Source organism: Pristis pectinata, chromosome 21 (genome assembly GCF_009764475.1).
Source record: "Pristis pectinata isolate sPriPec2 chromosome 21, sPriPec2.1.pri, whole genome shotgun sequence".
Taxonomy (NCBI): domain Eukaryota; kingdom Metazoa; phylum Chordata; class Chondrichthyes; order Rhinopristiformes; family Pristidae; genus Pristis; species Pristis pectinata.
Window position 1 is genome coordinate 10306795 of NC_067425.1, and position 26208 is coordinate 10333002.

Sequence of the window (26208 nt, forward strand, 5' to 3'; positions counted from 1 at the left end):
TAATTCTTGCCCCTAGTGAGTGTTGGGCCATAGGGGATTCAGATGGTTTGTTCACTGTGCTCTCCCCATCGTACATGGGGTAGCCATGGTGCACTAGGTCTTCCTACCCATCAGTTTTATATCTCTTTATAGCATTAGATGGAGACCACCAAGATGGGATAAATCCAGAACTTTGTCCTTTGCAATAATCACTTCACATGGTGAGATATTGTTCCCTGGATATCCTACATTTCTCATACTTCTCATTTTTGGGGAACATAGAGGCCATTCAGCCCTCAGAGTCTATGCTGGCTCTTAAAGCAATCCCTCTTCCCCACTCATTTCCCCATAACCTATTCACTTTCAGTTTCTCCCAATTCTATTGAAGATTGTTTGTTAGAACTGGGTCTTTGAACTGAAATGTTAACTGTTTTTTTTACTTTCCACAGATACTGACTGACCTGAGTGCTTCCAGCAGCTTCTGTTTTTGTTTCAGATTTCTAGTATCTGCAGAATTTTGATTTTCACTTCTGGTAATATAATCAGTTCCTGCTCTAATAATTTATCATTGCAACTATATCAAGGCCACTGAAGCCAAGGAACCTGAAGTTGAACTGTTACCACAAAAGTTAAAATCCTGTGACACTGGTAACCTGAAATAAAAGCAGAATGTGCCAGAAATACTCTGCAGGTTGGGCAGCATTTGTCGAGGGAGAAGCAGAATTAATGTTTCATGTAGGTGAGCCTTTTCCAGGAAATGTTGGAGATAAATCAAGATTTCACTGCAGAGAAGGGAGGAGAGTACGAAAAGAAATGATATGATGGTAGGCGGGAGAAATTAAAATCTGAATGGGTCAATAGTCCCAGTGCGGGAGAAAGTGGTGATGGGGCTCAAAAGATCAGTCCGGTGGAGGTGAAAATGCAGAGTGATTAGCTAAATTTTTTGGAGGAAGGCACAGTGGATTTTGGGAATCTGAAATTAAAAAGCCCAGAAATGTTGATCATTTGAAATATTGAACTCCTTGCTAAATCTCAAAGTCAAAAACATGCCTAGTCAGTAATGAAGTGTCGTTCTTTAAGCTTTCCTTCGGCTTCATTGGAATGATTGAGTGCAGAGAGGTCAGTAAACTTGTGAGATGGAAAATTGACTGGAAACTTGGGGGTCACTTGCGGAGTGAACACAGATACTTTGTCCTAGAGAAACAAAGGACTGCAATGCTGGAATCTAGATGAAAAACATGATGATACTGGAGGAACTCAGCAGACCAGGCAGCATCCGTGGAGAAGACCAAACGCAGACTAGGTGACTGTCTCGCCAAACACCTGTGCTCTGTCCGTAACTGACATGCATCTCCCCATTGCCAGTCACTTCACTACCCCCCCCCCCCCACTATCACAGATATGTCAGTCCTCGGCCTCCTCCGCTGCCAGGAGAATTCTAAGCGCAAACTGGAGGAACAGCTCCTCATTTTCCATCTTGGAAAATTGCAGCCCAACAGCATGAACAGTGAATTCTCCCACTTTAGGTAATCCCCTTTCTCCCCTCCCTCCCTCCCTCCCTCCCTCCTCTTCTTCCCTTTCCTAGCCTTTTATTTTTCTCTCTTACCTTTGACCCATCCCCTGGTGGATCTGCTCTCCCCTCCCCCACACCTGCCTATCACTATCTCTTCCCTGCATCTACCTATCACCACCCTGTGCCCACCCCGCCTCCCCTCTTGCCCACCTATCACTGCTCTGCTTTTCCCTCCTATATATTGGGGTCTCCTCTTTTCCTTCCTTCAGTCCTGAAGAAGGGTCCTGACCCGAAGCGTAGACCACCTGCTTTTCTCCACTTTTGTCCCAGTATCTTTCTCTTTCATTCACATTGAAATACTGGAGGATAGCTGGTACTTTAAACCAACAATGCGTGACAGAACTTGCAGAGACGAGCAACATTTCCCTCGCGTGCTTCGTCCTACGCAGGCACACTGATTCTGTCCTGTTCTATACTGAAATATTTGTAGTAGCATGCAGAGACCAGTAACCATTAAACTGCCACGTTGTCCTAAATACCCATCTGGTTGACAAATGTCCTTCAGAAAAGGAAATCAGCCATCCTTACCTGAATGTGACTCCAGAGCAAGGATGAAAGTATCTTAAAATTAATCACACAAGGAATAGGAGCAGGATTAGGCCCCTCAGCTGCTCAAGCCTGCTCCACCATTCAATAACATCATGGCTGATCTAATCTTGGCCACAACACTACTTTCCCACTTTCTCCCATCTCCCCGACTCCCTTATTTTTTTTACCTGTCTCTTAGTCTCCACCTTGAAATATATTCAACGACTCTGCTCAACAGCTCCCTGGGTTAGAGATTCACAACTATATTAGAGGGGAAATTACTTTTCATCTCATCTCTGTATGTCACTCCTTCATTCCCAAGAATCAACCTAGTGAACCTTCCCTACACTGCCTCCAATGCAAGCACATCTTTCCTTAACTATGGAGACCAGAAGTGTACACAGTATTCAAGTACAGTCTCACCAACATCCTGTAGAGTTGCACCGATACTTCCTTACTTTTATATTCTATACCTCCTGCAATGAAGGCTAACATTTCCATTATCCTTCTTAAATACATCCTAATTATTTGTTTCATTTCCTTCAGCATGGTTGCATGCACTTACAGACATAATTTTACCCTTCTTACTGCTGTTATAAGACTCTTGAATGGACCTCTTGTACGATAAAGGTGAACTCTTGATCTCTCAACCTACCTTGTCCTGGCCCTTGCGCCTTATGTCTACCTGCACTGCACTTTCTCTGCAACTGTAACACTATATTCTGCATTCTGTTATTGCTTTTCCCTTTGTACTAGCTCAATGTACTTATGTTAGGAATGGTCTGTAAGGATGACATGCAGAAGAAAGTTTTTACACTGTATCTTGGTACATGTGACAATAATAAATCACTTACCAATAAGCTGCACCAGCTTACTTTTGTTTCTGCTTCAGATCCACTTATCAGCTCTTAACTGCCCCTTCATTTCAGGAGCAATTGTTACACACTTGATCTTCCCAGTGTACAGGAAACCACATTGTGAGCAGTGAATACCATTTTCTAACCTGAAAGAGGAACAGCTGTCGGTGTACATCATCCAAGCTGTAGTGGCCCCTGGCACTGAACATGGCACCTATATTCATACCCACGTGACGGGATTTGACCACGTTTCATATTCGAGCACGTATTTTGTGTATGACACAAATTGGTTGTGGTTTGAGACTAGGTGGAAATGAGAGTCCTATTCTGGCAGACTCTAAAATCTGAGAAGTGTCTGAGTATTTGTAAAGGTTGCAGTGGGGTCTGAAGCTTTTGTAGTTAGAAACACTAGTGAAGAGTTCTCGTCATCCCCACCAGATTATGTGAAGCTCTTCCCCAACCCCAGTGGCAGGTCTGCATTTTGATTTCCATGAACAATACAACTGAGGGTGCAGTGGAGAGAGCACCCTCTCCAGGAGAGAGAGTACAATGCTCTCTTGCTTACACTTGCAGAATTAATAATATAACTTGTAATAGCACAAAACTAGATCGTAAGTGTGCTTGAACCTAATTGAATCTTAGCAACATACCTTCCCATAATCCTAATTATTTGAAATAAATTTTAAAAATGCCTTTTCAATAAAAAAAAATCAAGATCCTGTGTTGATTGCAAACCTGTGCAGAATAAAAAAACTGGTAGTTAAAAATAAATTTTTAACGCAGGTTTGGGGCAACTTGGGTATTTAGACTCTCTTTGGGAATTAATTTGTGCTTTGCTTTTATATGTAGAATCAGAGAGAAAAATTCCCATGGGAAAGCATGGGATTAAGGGATGGCATCTGTGGGATTTGTGGCTTCACCAACTAATGGGTAGAGAAAGAGTACAGTTTGGAAGTTCTTGGCTCCAGCTGTGCCTCTTGAGTTGAGCAAATTCTTGACATGTCGCTGAAGTGCAGCACCACTGGAGTGCTGACCAATCACCTGGTATCACGTGATAATAACTAGAGAGTGCTTCCTTTCTTATTCAATCTTTTTATTAGTTTTCAAATTAATACAGATTAATATATAACATCAATGTTTGTACATGTAATACAAAGAGATCGGGAGAACAATCATGACATGGATAATCGTAAAAAACAATAAAATAAAAAAATCTGTAGATCCAATGATCTCTTAGTGAATGAATATAATAAAAGAAAGGAAAGAAAGATTTATTATAAAATATCAAAGAAAAAAAAATCCCAAAAACAATATGAAAATTTATAAACAGTATATCAAACCAAACTAAGCTAAGGAAAAAAAATATAAAAAAAACAAACAGAAAAAAAAACTGGACTAAAATTTCTCAGTAGAAACAGAGCAATATTATGTTGTCACCTCTGTTCCTCTAAGTTGAAAGGTTATTACAAGGGGATCTATATCATGTGAAAATATTGAATAAATGGACTCCAAACTTCCTCAAATTTAAGCAAAGGATCAACAGTACCACTCCTAATTTTTTCCAAGTTTAAACATGATATAGTTTGAGAGAACCATTGAAAAGTAGTAGGGGGTATTGGATCCTTCCATTTAAGCAAAATGGATCGTTTGGCCATTAATGTGACAAAGGCAATCATAAGGTTAGCGGAGGCAGATAGATGGCCAGACTCTATCCTTGGTAATCCAAAAGTTGCAGTGATAGGATGAGGTTGTAAATCAATCTTCAATACATTTGAAATAATGTTAAAAATATCTTCCCAATATTTTTCCAAAAGAGGACAGGACCAAAATACATGTGTCAAAGAAGCCACATTCGATTTACATCTGTCACATATAGGATTTATATGTTGATAAAAACGAACTAGTTTATCTTTTGACATATGGGTCCTGTGAACTACCTTGAACTGTATCAAAGAATGTCTGGCACACATTGAAGATGTATTAACTAAATGAATAATTTTCTTCCAAGTCTCTGTAGATATAGATGTCTGGAGTTCACTTTCCCATTCATTCTTAATTTTGTCCAGTGGTTCTGAATGAATTTTCATAATTAAATCATAAATTATTGCTATCAAGCCCTTCTGACAAGGATTAAAACCAAAAATTTTTTCCATAATTTCAGTTTTGTAAGGTGTGGGAAAAGAGGGTATAGTAGCTTTTAAAAAATTTCTAATCTGCAAATATCGAAAAAAGTGTGATCTAGGCAAATTGTATTTGTTAGACAATTGTTCAAAGGATGAAAAACAGTTATCAATGAATAAATCACGAAAACATACTATTCCCTTTTCCATATGGAAAACGCTGAATCAACTCTGGATGGATGAAAGAAAAAATTAGATTGAATGGGACTTGATAGATTAAATTTATTCAATCCAAAAAATTTACAAAATTGAAACCATATTCGTATTGTATGTTTAACAATTGGGTTAATCATATGTTTACTTAATTTGGTAAGGGCAAAAGGGAGTGGAGCTCCTAAAACAGAAACTAATGAAAATTCAAGTACCGATTGGGACTCAAGGTGTACCCATTTGGGGCGTTGAATTGCATCTGAATCTTGTATCCAAAAAATTAAATATCTAATATTGATTGCCCAATAATATAATCTAAAGTTAGGTAAGGCCATACCACCATCCTTTTTTAGTTTTTGTAAATATTTCTTACTTAACCTTGGGTTTTTATTCTGCCAAATATATGAAAGAATTTTAGAATCAATAGTGTCTAGAGAGTGCTTCCAGCATTCTACCTGTCATAAGGAATGAAACCAAGTTAACGGATCATTCACTTAGCGCTTGCAATTTCCTTATTTGCCACACCTGTCTGTGAAACACGAGCTATTCTGTTTAAGTTTAGGTTCATAGCTGGGAACAGGACCATTTATATCTCCCACTTTCAAGAGACTAACCTCACAATATGCCCCCACTCTGGTCATTTGCTGACTTTCTTTACTGTGAAGTGTGTTTTGGTCAGTTTATTTGCTGAGACCATCCATGTACATACAATTGAAAGTAGTTTTACAGTCATTTATTAGACTGGATTAGAAGGCTGGGATTGATGTTGAAAGGTGTTAGCTGCAGCATTGCTCACCTTATTGAAACATGATGAAGGACTAAAGAAATCCAAGTTATTCCACCCAATTAATTGAGCGTGAGTCTCCAAATTGAATCTGCAATCAGTGGACATCTAATTCTGTAGATGTTTGGTCACGTTGAGATCAGTTCCTCTAAACCCTACAAAGGGGAAAAATCAACGAGGGTCATGTCAGAGGGAAAACCAACTGAAAATAATTTGACATACCAGAACTCTCAGCACTGAAAAGGGACAACACACAGAGGCATGATAGAAAATAAACCAAAAATTATCATTTCAGAACAGATGATGCTCACATCAAAGTGATTCAATGGCGAGTTTATGATCGGCTCCACAAATAGAAACACTGGTTTCCAGATGAGGCTGGTTGAGGCCCAGGCAGTAAAGAGTTAAATTTTTGTTTGGAAGGTGATAAATCAGATATTTTGACCAGAAGCAAATGACCCAAGGAACTCCCATCTTCTGAATTAATGGACAGGTGGGCTAATTGGAGATGGTTAGAATCATCTTAAAATTAAAGGTACAGTTTGGGACCCAGTTCACATGCATGTGAAAAGTGGGATTTAATTTGGGTTCAGCCAAATTTACACGGAGGGTATGAGAGTTGGTGATTGTATCAGTTTTGCTATTTGGGAGGGGTTGGAACCTCTATGAAATTAGTCAAGGCATTGTTCACTGCTCAGTGTTGACAAACCAGTGAACAATTTGCAAAAAGTGAATCACTCTTATTGAATTTATTGCAACCAACTACTTCAAGGTAACAGGGCAAATAGCATTTGGTGAATTCCTCTTCCGCCACTTTTGAGTCATGTACATCTGCCTTATCTGGGCTTACGGCACACTGGAGGCTCCAGGGGTAAGCATATAAGGGCAGCATTATCCCCAGCTTTGTACATTTTCTTTTCAGTCAAATAACTTTCTTCTCTTCCCCTGTGATATCATTGAAAGGTCAACATGTTGAATTCACATCAAAAACTAAGTTATTTGGATTTTTTTGACAAGCTAGGAATATGGAATGGAATCTGTCCCTTTGCATTGCTAGATTTAACCAAGACTTGGTAATATACTGTGTTACACTGAAAATTAAGTACATTTCACTAGTTACAATGAAACAAAAACAAAACAACATCAAAGCCAATCACATTTTTATTGTCAATTCATTTTAATATTGTTAAACTTGACCAGAAAACACAATGATGGTTCAAAACAAAAACCTATCAAAAAAATAAATTGTTATGCAAAAGAAGTGTTTCTGCCTACACAATATTGTAATTGCTATTTTTCATAAAGAAACCAGCTGTCCAACAAACAGAAGCCACTTGTGCCTGGGAAGACTCCCTGACAGGTTAGGATTTGCATAGTTATATGATACATAGAACTACCACTAAACTTCTAAAACAAAAACACAATTAAAGTAGGTCTACTTTTAAAACAGAATAAATTTGTAGACATTTCTAATGATTAATATGCCTTAAAAGGAGTAAAGTTAGTGAATCAAGGAAAATATCAAACTTGGATTACAAGAAAAAAAACTGGCTGGAAAAATACCATTGAAAGTATTTTATGTTAATTTTTGCCCTGAGATTGGTTAAAACATGAACTTCAAAATGCTCTCATTTGTAAAATAAATATCCCGTAACTCTGGCATTTTCTGAAATTATTATATTCGAAGAACTTATCAATGATTTAGAATTAAGTAAAGAGTTACTTGGTAGCTTTGATATTAGGTGAGGAATAAAAAGCACTGCATACCTTCAAAAATTAACTTCTTTAGGAAAAGAATTTCTCTTCAGGTCACAAATGGAAAACATTGTTAGATCAAGGTTCAGAATTCCATTTTGAGTGCAGAAACCAAAAGGTACAGGTTCACCCCAGGTTATGAACACCTGACTTATGTACAGCCTGTACATAATAACAAGCGTTTGGGAGACTGGCAGGATGGATTTGCTGGCTGCTGTGGGGCTACAGGTAACTTCTGTCATGTAGGAACTTGGTTTGTGGCCACTTTTCCAACTTGCAGGCTGTTCAGGTTACAAGCAGTTCATAGGAACGGAACCCTGCCTGGGGAGGGCATGTAATTGGGCATTCGTCCTCTGGTCTGAGGCTAAACTTCGAGCTTCTGTACTGGTTGATCTCCATTCTCATTTCCAGTCCAGATTTCAAGGCTTGATAGTTCTCAGCTTAGCCAAACGTGGCTCACTTTTATGACACCGTTTGCCATGCCAACTAATGGAAAACAACCCCACCTCCACTGAAATACAACTTTTAGTAGCACTGACACCAGGCCACACACCAGTCTGCAGCCTTCAAATGAAACTAGAATGCACGGATCTAACGAGAGGATTAAGAAAAAGCTTCATGATAATGACACATCAGTTTCGCTGCACATCACGACTGGGATGTGGGCTTTCCAGTTATGACTCAGTTAAAATTCCTCAAATCAAATTTAAAGAGATTTGGCAGATCACAAACTCGCCTCTCATCCCGGAGCATTACAAGGCTGGACAGATTCATGCACCTTTGAGAAGGACTCACAAGGGATGATTTCAAGTGTGAAAGGGATGTAATGATCTCATGAAGGTTAATATAAACCATAATACCGGGTGTAATGCATAGCCCAATCCCATTCTCTGTTTCCTTTGGGGAAAACAGAGCCTTTTTCTTTAACTGAACAACCTTTGGCCTTTGGACTCCTGGAAATGGGAAAGTTATTGTTATTCCTACATCCAGGTCTCTACAGAAACAATAATACCGTAGCTTTCCCATTTCCAGCATACCCTTTAACCTCCACTCGTGGTTTTGTGTGTCCAGTGATGTGCTGGATACTTAAGCTAAGTTACACCTCGCTTAGATTCCATAATCATCTGGATATGTAATGAAGGGCTTGATGTGCATTGTGAAGCTCCATAGATATCCAGTTACTTTCTCAATGAGTGTAAATTGGCAAACCCATTGTAACCACTTGCATTTCCTCTAATGGCAGGCTAGTAGGCAGACAGTACAGATGATTAAATACTCATCTCTTTGTTTCTATGTTACTAAGAATTGAAGACTATATTGATTTGGATGCTGCTGTTATATGCCATGTATTTGAAAAGGAATGGAACTAGAACATATCCCTGAGGTTTACCCCATCAGTTTCACCATTAGACAATATTTTAATAACATTAGTGTGCCACCATGGATATTTTATATGTAGAAGGTATTATTTCTTGATGAATCTCAACAAAGTGCCTTATTTGTAGTTAGCAAAGATTTTTAACTATTCAATGTTTTTTTTGAAAAGAAAGTACTTTGCATTTATGTAACTGCTTATCAGAGCAGCTTATCAGAGTAATAAATTGCTTATTATTTCTTAGGAAATAAGATCAAAATGAACCATTGTATTGTTGTAAATTTAAAATCATGATGTGCTAATAATGTAAATTAAGCTACACTTCTCAGTGCTCAGTGGATAAAAGGGGAAATTAATTTAAATTCAATCAAAGAGAATACCTGACTGATGTAACCTTTCGTCAGCACTATTCTAATGCTACTGGCTGTGTGTCCAGCAAAGTCAGGGTTAACAGCTCAAGGTACAAGATTTTCACATTTTCAGTTGAGTGGACCTACTCAATACCTCACTGCGGTCAAGTTCTCCCGCTCCCACATGGTTTGGGGTGGAAAAAGACTTGTGTCACCCAGCAATGCCTGCTTTTCCTCAGCTGACTGCTCAAAATAGACTGGAAGCACCTTTATCTTCCTCTCTTCTGTTAAAAAGAAAAATAATAACCGAAAGCAGCAACACTTTTTCACTTATTGTGCGCAGTGTGGTGGAATCAGTCTTTGGTCTGATATACAGCACTTAAGACCTCTAGAAGAATTCCTCGAGTTAATTTTTGGAAACCTTCACACTGTTTGCCTTTAGGGTAACTTTCTGAGTTAACAGAAAGGCCGACTCCTTCTCATAATAAGCAGCTTCATTCACAAATACTGGATACACAGCTCTACTTCCACTGTAAGGAATGGTTTTTCCATCCAAAGTCAGGAATGAGGGGTCACCTGGATTCAGTTGTTTCCAGTCATTATCCTGGAAGACAAGAGAATATTTATTTATTCACAGGACGTAGACACCAGTGACAAAGCCAACATTTATTGACCATCCTCACTTACCCTTGAACAAAAGGAGAATCAACTGCATCAATCATTGAAAAAATATAGAATTCCTTCCCTCAAGACCATAAATGAACCAGGTGTGTTTTTAAACAATAGTTTCATGGTTACTGATTTTTTAAAAACAAAAATTAAATGAATCTGGATTTACTTGTATGAATTTAAATTCCACAGCAGGATTTGAGTTCCTAGGTCCAATGGTCCATAACTCTGGCTGTTAGTCCACTAACCTAACCATCAGGCTACCATACTTATTGAATCACCAACAGCAGCATTTTCTCTGTGGTATTCATGTTACTAGGAAACTTTGATCCTATCAGGCCTGAAAATTTAGTAGGTTTCAAGTCAGTAGGAAGTGTTCCCAAATCACAGAGTATATTTAGAAGTTGACTGTCCCAGTTTAGCAAAGTCTCCAATTTAAATACCTTATCCTAGTCTTCGATCCCTCCATAGTGTTGGTCTTCCCTTTTTCTGTACTCTTCTACATCCTTCTAACTCCAGTTGAGATATTTTACTCATTTGAGAGTTTAATCCCTCCACTTTTAACAGCTGTGTCATCAGTACCACGGCCCTACGCTTTGGAATTCCCTCTCTAAACCTCACCGGCTTCCCTCCTATCAGTCACGCTTTAAACACTACTTTCTTGACCAAGCTTTTATTCATCTGCCCTAATATGTGGCTTGGCATTAATGTTTTGTATAACATTAATTCTGTGAAGTATCTAGGATGTTGAAGATACTTTTAGCACAGGAAATTGTCCCATAGGATCAACAAACACAATGTAGAAATTACTGAATTACAACCAAAAGATTTTCACACACAACTCAGACAAAGAAGCACAATCTGTTTCTATCTGCTATATCAATTCATTTGATCTCCTCCTACTTGAGATACTTCCACCCATCCCTCCCCTAACGTCTCTGATGCTTGTTTTCTCTCATTCCCAGTTTTGATGAAAGATTTTGGATCTGAAACGTTAACTGTTTCTCTTTCCACAGACGCTGCCTGACCTGCTGAGTGTTTCTAACATTTATGTTTTTAATTCAGATTTTCAGCATCTGCAGCTTTATAATTTATTTAAAAATTTTCCTGCTCTCTGGCAATATGAATAAAAACTGTTTATTTTTCTATTCACAGGATGTGGACATCACTGGTGGTGCCAGCATTTATTATCCATTCCTAATTATCCTTGAATGGAGGAGACAGTTAAGAGTCAACCACATTGGTTGCTCTGGTGTCACAGAGGCCAGACTGGGTAATGAAGACAGATTTTCTCCCCTGATGGACAATAGTGAATGAGATGTTTTCTTTTATAAACATGGTCACCATTAAGAAAGAGGCTTTTGTCCTTAAAATTCCGTATTTATTAACTTGACTTTAAATTCCTCAGCTACCAGGGTGGGATTTGAACTTGTGTCCCTGGATCAATGGCCCAGAAGGATGTCTAGTATGGGAATTTTACCACAATGCTACTATGCCCCTTAAATGGAAAACTAATGTTGTATAAGCAGCAATGAACCTTGGGGCCTTGTGTATCCTCAGATGTACAACTTAATAGGCTGTGGTTATGCAATTTGTACATCTGTTGGTCCATTGTGGCAATTTATTAACTGGTCTGACTGAAATACTACACAATGGCTCGCTGAGGAATTAAGTAACAGGCAGCCCTGTGACTCAAACATTTGATCTTAACATAGTTATGCTACAAGGTCACCCAGACAGCTGAGTTACTATATCATCCACGGAGAGGCCCTGTACATTTATTAAATCTGACATTCAAAAGTTCAGTTCCCCCTTACCCACAAGTGAATTTATGCAAAGAATGGTAGAACTATAAAGATTCAGTCGGTAAAATTGCTGGAAGTGGCCAGCAAGTCAGGCAGCGTCTGTGGAGAGAGAACTATTTCTCTGAGAGTGTACTCTAATGAGTACTTCCTGCACATTGTTTTATTTCAGATTTTCAGCATCTGCAATATTTTAGATGGGAATTAGGAAGCTCCTTTTCTCCCCCCGCCCCCCACAATCTATGTTTTGTAATGAATTGGTTGATCTCAGGCAGAGCATCAATGGGGCTTCTGCATGCATTACAGGGAAGAAATACTGACCTGGCTTCTGCTCCCAATTATTTGTCAGTAGCCTCTGCTGGACATTTGTGTTGTGTTGAATATTGCATGAGGAAAGATAGACTTCTACTCTGATGTTTTGCTCCCCAATTTTCAGTCTGAGCCCTCCATATGAAAAACGGCAATCCGAGCAAAGCACTGACCACAGAATCATGAAAAGCAGCCATTTGGTCCATTGAGTCTGTGCTGGCTCTTTGCAAAGGAAACCAATGTAGTCCCACTCCCCCCACCTTCTCTCCAATAGCCTTGCAAATTCTTACTCTGCAATGGAGGGCTGCAATTGTAAGGAGGGATTGGATAGGCTAGGGTTATTCTCACTGGAATGCAAGAGGCTGAGGGGTGACCTTATAGAAGTTTGTAGAATTATGAGGGGCATAGATAAGGTAGACAGTCAGAATATTTTTCCTAGGGCAGGGAATCTAGAACTAGAGGACACAGGTTTAAGCAGGGAGACATTTGTGAGGTCTGAAGGGCAAGTTTTTCCGCATGGATTGTGGTGAATATCTGGAACGAGCTGCCAGAGGTGGTGGAGGCAGAAACAATTACAACATTTAAAAGGCGCTTGGACAGGTACTTGGGTAGGACAGGAGCAGAGGGATACAAGCCTAAAGCAGGCAAACAGGATTAGCACAGATAGGCATCGCGGTCTGCATTGACAAGGTGAGCTGAAAGGACCTGCTTCTGTAAAGTATGATCCTATGATGCTAATTACTTATCCAGCTCCCTTTTGAACGCCATCATGAAATCTGCCCGCACCATTACCCCAGATTCCAGAATACTCATTACACAAAAAGGATTTTGCTCATGTTACTTCTGGTTCTTCACCTTCATTCTCCGTCCTCCAGTTCTTGACCTTCTTGCTAATGGGGACAGGTTCTCTCAGTCTCCTGTGTGTGGACCCTTCATCTATTAGATCCCCTCTCAACCTCTGTTCCAAGGAGAACACCCCCACTTTCTCCAATCCATCCACATAACAGACCATCATCTCTCCCATCATTCAAATAAATTTCTCCTGCCTCCTCTATAATGTTTTCACAGCTTTTTATGGGTGATTGGAGCCCACTTCTTGGGAGGAAAGCAAGAAACAGTGAGACAGTGGTGAAGAAAAGCACCATTTTGCATTAGAATAATCACACTTACCTGCAGCTGAGGGTGAATGATACCAATAATCTGTCCTTCTGAATCCCTGGGGTAGTTGACTTTCTCAAAAGCTTTGTAAACATCAAGGGAACATGGAGGAAATTCCTTGCCTACATGTAAACAAATATTGTTCTAGTGAGCTTAAAAAAAACACACACGCACAAACAATTAGGAGTCTGTCTCCTGTAGGAAAGTTAAACGTGCGGGCAGAGGATAGGTTACCTGTGAGGGACTCTGGTCCGATCTACAGGAAATTAGCATTCACTCCAACTGACAAACATCCTACACAAGGAATGACTGCATCTCTTCACAGTATGGGGAGTACAGATTGATGTTGCACGAGCTTGCATTTTACTTGGGAATGCAGGGAGGCACATTCTCGAACAGGAAGGACAAACTGACATTGACCTTCATCAGGGAGGATAAAGCCTATCATGAAGCTGTGGCCTACCAGACCCACCGTTTAGAATAACTGAATGTAGAGTATATTGGGTATCTTTGTGGGTTCCTTTGATCTAAAGAAAAATACTTCTAAAGAGGGGGAGGAGCATGTATTTGCAGTGTTGCGTGGATGGAAGAAGTCAGGAGATTGCCTCACATCTGTAGCAAGAAGGGAGTGTTTAGTTTGCAGATAAGGGTACAGATTGATTTGCTACGTTACAACACCGATTACACTTCAAAGGAATTCATTGGCTGCAAAGCTCTTTGGGATTTGTTGAGGCCATGAACTGCACTCCAGATGTGAGCCTTTGCTGTCCAAGACCAGGCCTGCACGAGGATACCTGACTGCCATGAGCATGTATCAGAAAATTGTGAACTACTGCGTGTAGTTTTGTGCTGTGGGTTTGCAGCAGATCAGACACCTGTCCATATCAGCACCTACAAATAACACAGGTGGTAACAGGGAGGGTGAACTTTGTCTGACAGCTGTAGGACATCCACAGTTGCATGCCTGCAAAGCAGCTGCCTCATTATTATGGCCTTGCATTCTCTCTCTCAACAAATACTTGCAGTACAATAATAAATCAGTCTGTCCCTCTTATGCAAAAGCAAGGTCTATTTGTTCATATATTTTTCAGGATGTAAGTATCATTGGAGAGAGGATAAAATTCATCCCTACATTCCCCTGAACAGAGCGGTTTGCCAAGTCATTTCAGAGTGAACCACTTCACTGTGGGTCTGGAGTCACACACAATCCGGGTGGGCAAGGATAGATTTCCTTTCCTAAAGGATAAGAATGAGTAAGATGGGGTTTTAGTCAACAATCCTGTAATTTTGTGGTTATTACTGTTCCTTTCTTTTTTAAAAGAATTTCCAGATTATGAACCAAATTTAAATTCCACAGGCTACTATGCTAGGAATTAAACTCAGGACTTTGAATCGTTAGCCCATGCCTCTGATCGTACTGTGAAGAGAGAAGTTGGAACTCGTCCCAGGACAAGTGCAACGTTCAGGACTGTGTAGCTATGAATCTGTTAGAGAAGTGGAGCAAAGTGTGAAAGATTTGTATGCTGTCAGTAAGCTGTATTTTAAAACAAGTCATTAGCTTGAATCGACAGCTATTTAAAGTGTTGATTACACCATGCCTGGACCACTGTGAACAGTTCTGGGCACCGCACCTCAGGAAGGGGAGATTGCACTTAGGCTGATCTGATAGCAACCTCAAATCTGCATTCGCACCTACCATCAGTAACCTTTAATTCCTTGATCATCAAGAATCTATTGACTTTTACATTAAAAATATTCAAACTCTCTGCTTCTATTGCTCTTGTTCAAAAGGCGTCAGCTTCATCCTAAATAGGTAACCTCTTATTTTTACACAGTAACTCTAGTTAGAGGAAACATTCCCTCCACATCCCCCTGTCAAGACCCCTCAGGATCTTGTATGCTTCAGTCATCTCTCACTCTTCTGAACTCCAGTGGATACAAGCTTAGCTTGTCCAATCCTTTCTTATGAGGCAACTTACCCATTCCATGTATTACCCTAGAAAACCTTGTCTAAGTTGCTTCCAATGTATTTACATCCTTTTTAAAATGAAACAAATACTGTCTACATTACTCTGGATGTGGTCTTACCAGTGTCCTATATGCATAATCTCCCTAATGTGTATTCAATTCCCTTAGCAATAAACAATAATATTCTGTTAGTTTTCCTAATTACTTGTACCTACATACTAGCCTTCTGCAAAGTATGCACTCAGACACCTTTCTCTCTCTGTATCTCAGGGCTCTAATCTCCCATATTTAAAATGTGCCTTTTTAAAAATAAAATCCGATCAAAATGGACAATTTCACATTTTCTACTTTACATTCTGCTTGCTAGATGCCTGCCCACTCACTCAACCCATCTATATTCCTCTGTACCTTCCCTTTATCACCTCCACAACTTGCTTTCCTGTCTCTCTTTTTGTCACCAGCAGATTTAGCAACCACATCTCTGTCCCTTCACCAGGACTTACACTCGTATGCTGTTCATAACATCTTGCCAACTAGTTAAATACCCATTTACACTCACTCTCCATTTCCTATTAGCCAGCCCATCTTCTAACCATGCCAATATGTTATCAGAATGACCTGGATTACAAGGGTTAAGAGGAGAGATTACTGAAACTAGGGTTGTATTATATCTGGAGTTTAGAAGGGTAAAGGTTGATTTGATTGAGGTTTCCAAGATATGAAGGGGAACTGATAGAGCTGGTCGGGGAATCAAGGACTAGGGGCATAGTCTAAAAATACAAGCCAAGCTTTTTGTGAGTGAAGTTAGGAAACACTTCTCCATACAGAGAGTGGTAGGAATTACAATTCTCTGCTGCAAACTGCAATAGATAATAGGTTAATTATTCATTTTAAATCTGATATTGAGATCTTACTGCTAAGCAAAACTATTAAACAGGTAAAGAAGGAGAAGGCAGATTTTTGTAGTCAAGTCACAGACCGGCCATGATCTTATTGGATGGCAAAACAGGCTCAAGGACTTAAAGGGCCAGCTCCCATTTCATGAATGAACAATGAAAATGCTATGGAACTCAGAATATTTGGAAAGACTCAGTAAGTCTCACCTTCATTGTAGAAATGTGTGAAATCCAGAGCACTATTAACCAGCTTCCTCATGTTTTCCAAAATATTTGCCCTGACCACTCCTTGAGGCTGAGGACCCACTTCGAGGCCTGTGGAAGAGAGAGGAAAAAGAAATTAGATGCAAGGCACATTTTGGATTTTGAGATCTACAGAATTTCCAAAAGATGAAAGGTGCATTTTGTTCTGATAGAGGCAGTTTTTGGCGAAGTGAGAGTGACAAATGTGGCAAGCGTTATCATAGGTCTTCAAACTTTCCTGCTGCTTTCAGGACTCCTGACTGGAAGTGACAGCAGACATTAGGGGTGAGGGGTGTTGCAGCAGTTAAACTGCTTGACTAGTAATCCAGGGGCCTGGGCTAACAATCCAGAGGGACAAATTCCAATTCCGCTATGGTGGGCGTGGAATTGAAATTCACTTGGCAACCTGGGATTTGGAAAATCAGCAATTAGTCTGACTAATGATAATCACAAAGACTAATATCCTTCAGGGGAAGACACCAGGGATCCTTACTGAGTCTAGCCTATGTGTGACTCTGGACTCACCCCACATAGTTCACTCTGAAATGGTCTCAGGTGTACAATTATCACTCTGTTCAAACAGTGAAAGAATAAACTTGGACTAGCTGGACACAGCAATGTCACTCCCAACCCAGTTGGCCTTGCAAAGTCCTCCTCACAACATTGAAATACAGAGAATCCAGCAGATTTAGCTTTGCCACATCTGGCTGGAGCCTTTTTATCCATTTATAATATTTTTCATACGTTGAATTGACTCTAAACTGCATTGGGTGGGCTATGAGGGTGGTGAAAGGTGTCAGATGAATGCAATACTTCCTTCTTACTTTTAGATAGTTTGTATGGTTTTATAAAAGAAAATTTCAGATGGCAAGCTGAAATTAAAATAGGAACTCCTGGAAATATTCATCATGTCAGGGAAAATTTGAGAAATCAGAAGCAGAACTAATGTTTTAGGTCAATGATGATACAACAGAACTGGGAAAATTTAGGGAGAATGAAGTTTTAAGATGCAAAGTAAGAAGAAGAGTAGAGAATAAAAGGACAACGATAAGGCAGGAGAGATTAAAAGGTGCAAGGTGAAAGAGGCTGGTAGTGAGACAAGGAATAGATGGATCTTGGGGAAGTATAAATGAGAGAAGCAAAACCATCATCTAAAATGATGGAAGGAAAATACTGCAGATGTTGGAAATCTGAAATAAAAATAGAATTGCAAATGCCTGTTATCCAAAATTGCCGAATGATTACTATCGTATTTTATGACGAGTGCAGAAGAAAGAGTGAATTCCAAAAGTCAAGCATTGCATTCGTAATGATAACAGGAACTTTGATATGACTGCCAACACATTTTCAACCATTGATTTGCAGGGGGCTGGGTAGGAAAGGGTAGGAGTAGGCAAAGCCTAATCCTTAAGGAATGGAGATGTTAGAAACTTTCAGAATTCAGCCACCTAATTCATCACAAAGTCTACTAATGTGGAGTTTCCACAAAGGTTAGTGTCAGATCACAGAGCTGGCTTTGCAAAGTATGTACATTTGCACAAAATACATTTGCACAGAAATCAATGCAGGGAAGAATCAAGTTCCAAGTCAACTGCCAGTGCAATTGCAATGACCTTTGTTCTGATATCAACCAAAGACATTATTCTGTGCTGGCTAAACCTCCATTCTCACAATTTCAGCTTCCACAGTTTCCCACCCTTTGGACTGCGAGTAATAGAGGTGGCACTACTTGAAAAGGTGGGGGGTGGGGTGGGGGGAAATCAATATAATGCCTCTCCTGGCTCATTGTCAGCCTCTCCTGGATGGTAGTGTAGTGGTTAGCATAATGCTATTACAGCGCCAGTGACCTGGGTTCAATTCCGGCCACTATCTGTAAGGAGTTTGCACGTTCTCCCCGTGACTGCATGGGTCTCGTCTGGGTGCTCCGGTTTCCTCCCACATTCCAAAGACGTACGGGTTAGGAGCTGTGGACATGCTATGTTGGCACCGAAGCGTGCAACACTTGCGGGCTGCCCCCAGAACACTCCACGCAAAAGATGCATTTCACTGTGTGTTTCGATGTACATGTGACTAATGAAGATATCTTATACTTTTCGCTGCCTTGGTGAAGCAGCCAGCATAATCAAAGATCCCACCCACCTGGGACATTCTCTCTTTTCCCCTCTCCCATCAGGCAGAAGATACAGGAGCCTGAGGGCACATACCACCAGGCCAAGGACAGCTTCTATCCCACTGTTAAGACTATTGAACGGTTCCCTCATATGATAAGATGGACTCGTGACCTCACAATCTATCTTGTTATGACCTTGCACCTTATTGTCTGCTGGCACAGCACTTCCTCTGTAGATGTGACATTTTACCCTGTATTCTGTTATTGTTTTACCCTGTACTATCTCAATGCACTGTGTAATGAATTGATCGGTATGAACAGTATGCAAGACAAGTTTTTCACTGCACCTCGGTACAAGTGACAATAATAAACCAATTCCAATCTGTTTCCACCTCCTGTTTGCAGAGAAGTCTGGACAGCATTTGAATTGGCAGTTGTTGTGTATTATTGAGAGGAACCCTGCATGGCTTTCTCATTGATCCATTCCCAGCATCATCTGTTGTTGCTCCAATAAACAGCATTTTTCCTTTGTGCTCGCACACCTCTTGCCCCATTTATAACGTTTATGTAAGTCAATTTCCAATCCTTCCTACCATGGTGAAGGAGTCCCCTTTTGACCCAATGCAGAGATTCCACACATCTTAACTGCATAGCCCAGATTTTCTGTACCATTCGTCTTGTGCTTATTCCCTTGTGAGGTGTCTGGCTTATGTTTGAGGTGGTTTGATTTTAAGCAGATGCAACCACAGCAGGACTACACCGTGGCAAATCTCCCAAATCCCGCAACCCATTAAAGTCAATGTGATCGCTCTGCATTGCCTCCTGCAAACTGTGTGTGAGTGCACTCATCCATTCCGCTATCAGGCACTCTACTTTTGCTTGGTTCCAGGAAGCGAGTAAAAACACAGGGCCAGTTCAAGGGAAATTGGTTGCACTGCAGAGGTTTTGTGCAGTTGCAATCTGTAAAGGCAACTTTTAGTAAAACATGGTCACTGCCCATTACAGGGGTAATGTTAGGTTTTCTCTGCACATTCTATTTGAAAAGGATACACATTTATTTATGCAGCAAGGCTTCCAACCCCAATTTTTTGAGTTGGCGAGAACTCTAATGGGCAGAACCTTATATAAAGTAGAACTACATTGTATTTACAATTTGGACAAAGGTTATTTGTTCCTCTGATCTATACAACTACACAGGAACTTCCTCCTTTGCCACGTCATCTCATCCCATCACCTCATCCCTCTATTGCTTTTCTAGCTTTGCACATTAATGCTAACTGCAGTGTGTGGTGATGAGTCCCACATTTAAGGCCAAGGTTGAGATATTTCATTCAGTCATCTTTTTCTGGTTCGACAGGCTTCTCCTGAATTCCGTACTGGATTAATTGGGTGACTATTTAATATGAATGACACCCAGTTTTGGATTCTCCTACAGGCAAAAATATCTACATTATGGAAACTATAGGTCTCTTTCTGTTGCACACAGTGAAGCTCAAAAGCATGTGGACACCACTTCCTCAGAAGGCTAAGGAAATCTGGCATGTCTCTGTTGACCCGCAACAATTTTTAATGGATGCACTATAGAAAGCATCCTACCCTGATGCATCATGGTTTGCTGTGGCAACTGCTCCGCCTAAGACTCCAAGAAACTGCAGAGAGTTGTGGACATAGCTCAGCACATCACAGAAACCAGCCTCCCATCTATGGACTCAGTCTACACTTCTCCCTGCTTTGGTAAAGCAGCCAATATAATCAAAGACCCCACCCACCCCAGACATTCTCTCTTCTCCCCCCTTCCATCAGGCAGAAGATACAAAAGCCTGAAAACACACACCACTAGGCTCAAGGACAGCTTCTATCCCACTGTTATAAGACTTGAACAGACCTCTTGTATGATAAAAATGAACTCTTGACCTCACAATCTACCTCATCATAGCCCGTGCACTGGCTACCTACCTGCACTGCACTTTCTCTGTAATTGTAACACTATTCTGCATTCTGTTATTGCTTTTCCCTTATACTACTTCAAGGTACTTATGTTGTGAAATTATCTGTATGGATGGCATACAAAACTAAGATTTTCCACTGTATCTCAGTATGTGTGATAATAAACCAATTACATGAATTAGCAGAAGTAGGCAACATGACCCCTTGTGCCTGCTTAACCATCCAATAAGATCATGAGTGATCTGATGGAAACCTCCTGCCTATTCCCAGTGACCTAGCTGAACATAGAAAAGGCACTTGGATGGTGGGGCAGTTGATGGAACTGTGAAAGGACGGCAGGAATTTTGTTTTCATCCTTGCATCTCCTCATTTTCCAATGTCTCCTCCGTGATGCACTGAGCACCATCCAGGACTCAATAGTGACAACTGATTCTCTGGACTCTGCCAGTGTGGCTCAGGAACCAACAAGGAACAATGCAAGACAAGATAAGATATCTTTATTAGTCACATGTACTTCCAAACACACAGTGAAATGCATCTTTTGCGTAGAGTGTTCTGGGGGCAGCCCGCAAGTGTCGCCACGCTTCCTGCACCAACATAGCATGCCCACAACTTCCTAACCCGTAAGTTTTTGGAATGTGGGAGGAAACTGGAGCACCCAGAGGAAACCCACGCAGGCACGGGGAGAACGTACAAACTCCTTACAGACAGTGGCCAGAATTGAACCCAGCTCGCAGACGCTGTAATAGTGTTACACTAACTGCTACACCACCATGCCTGCAGTGGCCTGGAAGTCAGTTCCCTCCCTCTGCTCTGGGGATTTTCCCATTGCCATTAAGCAACTCTTTCAGTGCAACCCAGCCTTCGTCAGCACGAACCCACATCCAGTCACTTTGCGGCAGAGATAGTGATCCAACATGCCTGACTATCTCACTGCCAATGAATGAAGGGCGGGGCCCTAACTGTTCGTGGAACAATGCACACATTTTAACTGTTTCCTGTTTGACAGCTTACAGTCAATATGCAAGCCACATGCTCCTTTGCAGCTTTGAGTGGACATGGAGGTGCCCATTTCAGGTTAAGTGTTATGATGTGGTCCCACCCACCAGTTGGTGCTTAAAAGGCATTACTCAAGGGAATGCAGGCAATTTTCCAAGTCTCCCATCAACATTCCTTTCAACACCACCAAAAATCAATTGGCTGATCATTCACCTCAAGCTGAATGTTGCCGAGATGGAATGGCTGCTCCGCTTCCCTCCAGCTGTCAGCTTTGCCTCCGCTGTCACATGGAGTCGTGACTTCAAGAGGGCCAGAGGCTGGAGCACTCACCAGGCTGATGCCTCAGTGCGGTACTGAGGGAGCTTCATCATTCACAAATCAAAGGCATGTGTTTCTTCTCAGCTTTCCAAGGAATTATTCAGAGAAATAGGTCCCTTGGCCTCAATGAGCATCACTTAAAAGCGTGCATAGGAGTTTGCTAACCAGTAATTGGCTTCCGTATTTTCCTGCATTACATCCCTGGCTATACTTGAATACAGAACTACCTAAATTTGCATGAAATGCTTCAGGACTCTGTATGTTGGTTATCAAAGTCACTATATGAAGTCCTAGGACTTCAATATTCATTGCCTGAAGCACATCATTCACAGCCACAAAGTTAAGTATTTCTATCTACAAACAGGTGTTACGGTGCGTTTAATACAATTATTTGTTACATTTTTGTCACCCATTAAAATGAATGGATATGTCACCACGAAGAGTCAAAATAAGTATTAACAGAGGCAAAAATCCAATATGTGTCAGAACAAGAAACTTTTGGGCACTAAATCCATGATCTTCCTAAAGTGCAGGAGTCAGTGTGCTTATCTTACCAGATCTGACAACTGCGGCTAAGATAAGATATCTTTATTAGTCACAAGAGTACTTCATAGGCTGTAAAGCACTTTGACATATTCCAAAAGGGATGTGGGACATGCTATATCAATACAGCCTTTGTTTCCTTTCAAGGTTGATGTGTGGTTAGCCTGACTGATGACCAGGGAAGTGATTGGTATGGAAATTCATCCCATCAGTGGTACTAAATGCACTACAATTCTCATCCGTGCACCATACTTCAGTGGAATGAATTTTGGAGGCAGGGTATAATGTACAGAAGTGCCTAATTTGTCAAGGTGCTTTACAGGCTATGAAGTACTTTTGGAGTATACTCATAGTTGTCATACAGGATAGATCCAGTTAGTAAGCAGGGATTAACTTCTAGGGATTAACTTCTAGGTAACTGAATTTCTGTTCTTAGATAAAAGCAGTTTTGCCAACCAGTAATCATGATCTTTCTTGCTGAAATGTTCATACATTTCGGAATTCGATGCTTACCTACAGAGTGCTTTGCAACCATTCTTATCGCACCATACTGAACTGCAGGGTTTTCGAGCAGCAGCACATGACAATTACTAAACGCCAAAGTATTCTAGATAGGAAAGATCACATTGCTTAGATATCAAATTTGTTCTAGTTGCCCATGGAAAAAATATATTTGGAAGTAAACAGTTATTATATGGTTTAATTTAGTTCCATTTTAAAAGCACGTCTGCTTTTTGTCCAAGTCCTTTCTGAGCGCATTGTCCTCCAATTCAAGGAGGTTTCAAGTTTTTGTATTTTCTGCCTGACTGGTCTCCTTCCATCAGGCAGAAGATACAAAAGCTTGGAAATACACACCACCAGGCTCAAGGACAGCTTCCATCCCACTGTTATGAGACTCTTGAATGGACCTCTTGACCTTACAATCTACCTCGTCATGGCCCTTACACTTTATTGTCTACCTGCACTGCACTCTCTGTAACTGTAACACCATATTCTGCATGATTATTGCTTTTCCCTTGCACTACCTCAAAGTACTTGTGTCTTGAAATGATCTGTATCATCTATCTCGGTACCTGTGACGATGACAAACCAATACCAATTATTGTTAAGCTTTCGCAATGCAACTCTGTAATACCTCGAACAATTTGCATTTATATTGTAATTTTAGTGGAAAAGGATGTCCCAAGAAGCATCACAGAAATGAAATTAGATAAACATTAACATTTAGTCAACAGAGATAACAGATCAGGTGAGTGAAAACATGTTCAATGAATTAGGGGGATTTGAGGAGACTACTACAGGAGAGTTAGAAAGCTGGAGGGGTGCAGAGGAGGAATTCCACAGCTTGATTCAAGCCAAGGCTGCCAATGGGACCAGAGTAGGAGGAATGGGAGGTCTTTAAACTGGAGGTGCTCTTGCTTCCGAGCCTGAAGATTGCCGATTCAAGTCCCACTCTAGATTATCTACATTATCATCATCTCTCCCAACCTCACAACTCCCCTCAGCTGATCCAGTCCTCTATCTTTCTGTACGGCATGGATTTCAGCTCCTCTAGTCTTGCCCTCTGTGACTTCGAACCCTAAATCACTCCAAGCCTGTCTTTCCCTCCAACGTTTTAAAACCCATCGTTTCACCAAGACATTTCTTCTCCCCTCAGACTCCCTTGCTAGGTTGTTCTTGTTCATGATCTGACTGTAATCATTAAATCAACAGCCCTGAATAAGGAGATGTTTCTCATGTAATCTTGTGGGATTCATAGCACAAGAACATGCCATTTACCCATCTGGTCTGTGCAAAATGCCAGAGAGAAGTTGGCTCACAGCCTGTTAGAATATTAATTAGAAAATAGGCACTTCTTACTTGTATCTTATGATGCAGGGTTCATGATGGCTCCCAGCAGAGCAATTCCATTTTCTCTCATAGCTTGGGGATCTTGGGGTCCAAGTCCATACCTCCCTGAAAGTGGCAATGCAAGTAGAGTGGTAAAGAAGGCATATGACACGTTTGCCTTCATTGCTAGGGGCATAGAGTATGAGAGTTAGGGAGTCATGATGCAGTTGTATAAAACTTCGGTTAGGCCACACTTGGAGTACTGCGTGCAGTTCTGGTCACTCCATTACAGGAAGGATGTGGAAGCTTTGGAGCGGTTGCAAAAGAGGTTTACCGGGATGCTGCCTGGATTAGAGGGCATGTGCTATAAGGAGAGGTTGGACAGACTTGGACTGTTTTCTTTGGAGCATCAGAGGCTGTGGGGAAATCTAACAGAAGTTTATAAAATTATGAGAGGCATAGGCAGCCATAATCATTTTCCCCAAATGTAGAAGTGTTGAATACTAGAGGGAATAGATTTAAGGTGAGGGGGCAAAGTTTAAAAGGGGACATGCTGAGAAAGTTGTTTTAAAAAAAAAGAGTGGTAGGTGCTTGGAACATGCTGCCGGGGTGGTAGTGGAAGCAGATACGATAGTGGCTTCCAAGAGGCTTTTAGATGAGCACAGGAATATGAAAGGAATGGAAGGATATGGATCAGTGCAGGCAGAAGAGATTAGTTTAATTTGGCATCATGCTCAGCACAGACATTGTGGGCCAAAGGGCCTGTTCCTGTGTGGTACTGTTCTGTGTTCCATGTTCTTTTCCCCATGTAACCCTGCATTCTATCCTCTCTCATAAGCTCATCAACTCCCTCTTGATTCCTTTAAGTCAAGCAGAGCTCATTGTCATATGCAGAAGTACAGTGAGGTACAGGTACAATGGAAAATTTGCTTGCAGCAGTATTACATTTTTCATTGTACCTGTACCTCACTGTACTTGTGAATATGTACTTTTACTGTTTACCTATACCAGGGGTAAGTTATAGAAGCCAATTAATCTATCAGTACTTCTTCTAACTGAAGAAATGAAAGCTAAGATGCACAGCATAAGCATTGAGAGCACCTACCTTGATATAATGAATCAACTGAATGATAAAATCATCACTGGAGGTCTTCAAGATCAGACAATTTCCCATGTTGGCTGTTGTGTTGTGAAGATCTAAAGCAAGGTCATAGGCGTTTTCGCTGCCAATTGGTCCAAACATTTGGTTTATCTGTTGTGCTATTTTAACTTCATGAGGCATGGAGTCACATTGCAGCATGCTGTTGAGTACAAAGATTTTTCACTTATAAGCAAAGAATGTTTTTGTTAAAACTGTAATAATCAAAATTAACTAGCTGAATCCTGTTAAAGCAAATAGGCTTATCTTCCATTTTGCAATGCAAAAATTCCCTACAAATTGTATAATATATCTGGCAGACTATCCAAGTCCAGGTAGGTATAGGTACATCAATGTGGCAAGTTGCACTGCATAGTCCTCCCAGAACCTTTCTTCTTTGTCCTAGCTCTGTCTGAACAGTGATAGAGAATAGGAACTCACCAGGAGAGGATTGGCAGGCACAAACCACCTTGTGGTGCATTTTCATTTCTTGTTTATTTTACAACAATCTGGTAGTTTCGTTTTGATACCAATATTTTAAATACTAACTGAGTTTAATTTCTTGAATTTCATTTCACCAGCAGCCATAATGGGATTCATACTTAAGTCTCCAGTTCACTTGTCTTGGTCTCTGGATAACTGGTGCAGTAACCTTACCACTATGCTGCCACAATGGCTGATATGGATAGACAGAGAAATCTTCGTTGTAGCAGCAACCTGGGTTCCTTACTTAGACATGCCAAAATT

The 26208-nt window shown here is 40.7% G+C and overlaps 1 protein-coding gene across 2 annotated transcripts in view; it reads right to left on the reverse strand.

Moving 5' to 3' along the window:
- Window positions 1-5581: 5581 nt before the first annotated feature.
- Window positions 5582-26208, reverse strand: part of aspa (aspartoacylase) — a 29708-nt gene continuing 9081 nt past the window's right edge. The window contains exons 2-7 of one of the 2 annotated variants that reach the window (XM_052036024.1): window positions 25429-25624; window positions 23007-23100; window positions 16541-16648; window positions 13482-13591; window positions 10108-10135; window positions 5582-6206 (exon numbers count right to left, since the gene is read on the reverse strand). In XM_052036024.1, coding sequence (XP_051891984.1) covers window positions 6160-6206; window positions 10108-10135; window positions 13482-13591; window positions 16541-16648; window positions 23007-23100; window positions 25429-25624 — 583 coding nt within the window. In that variant the 3' untranslated portion in view covers window positions 5582-6159. Of the gene's footprint in view, window positions 6207-7215; window positions 10136-13481; window positions 13592-16540; window positions 16649-23006; window positions 23101-25428; window positions 25625-26208 lie in introns of those variants that run through there. The other variant, XM_052036023.1, reaches the window with a different exon arrangement.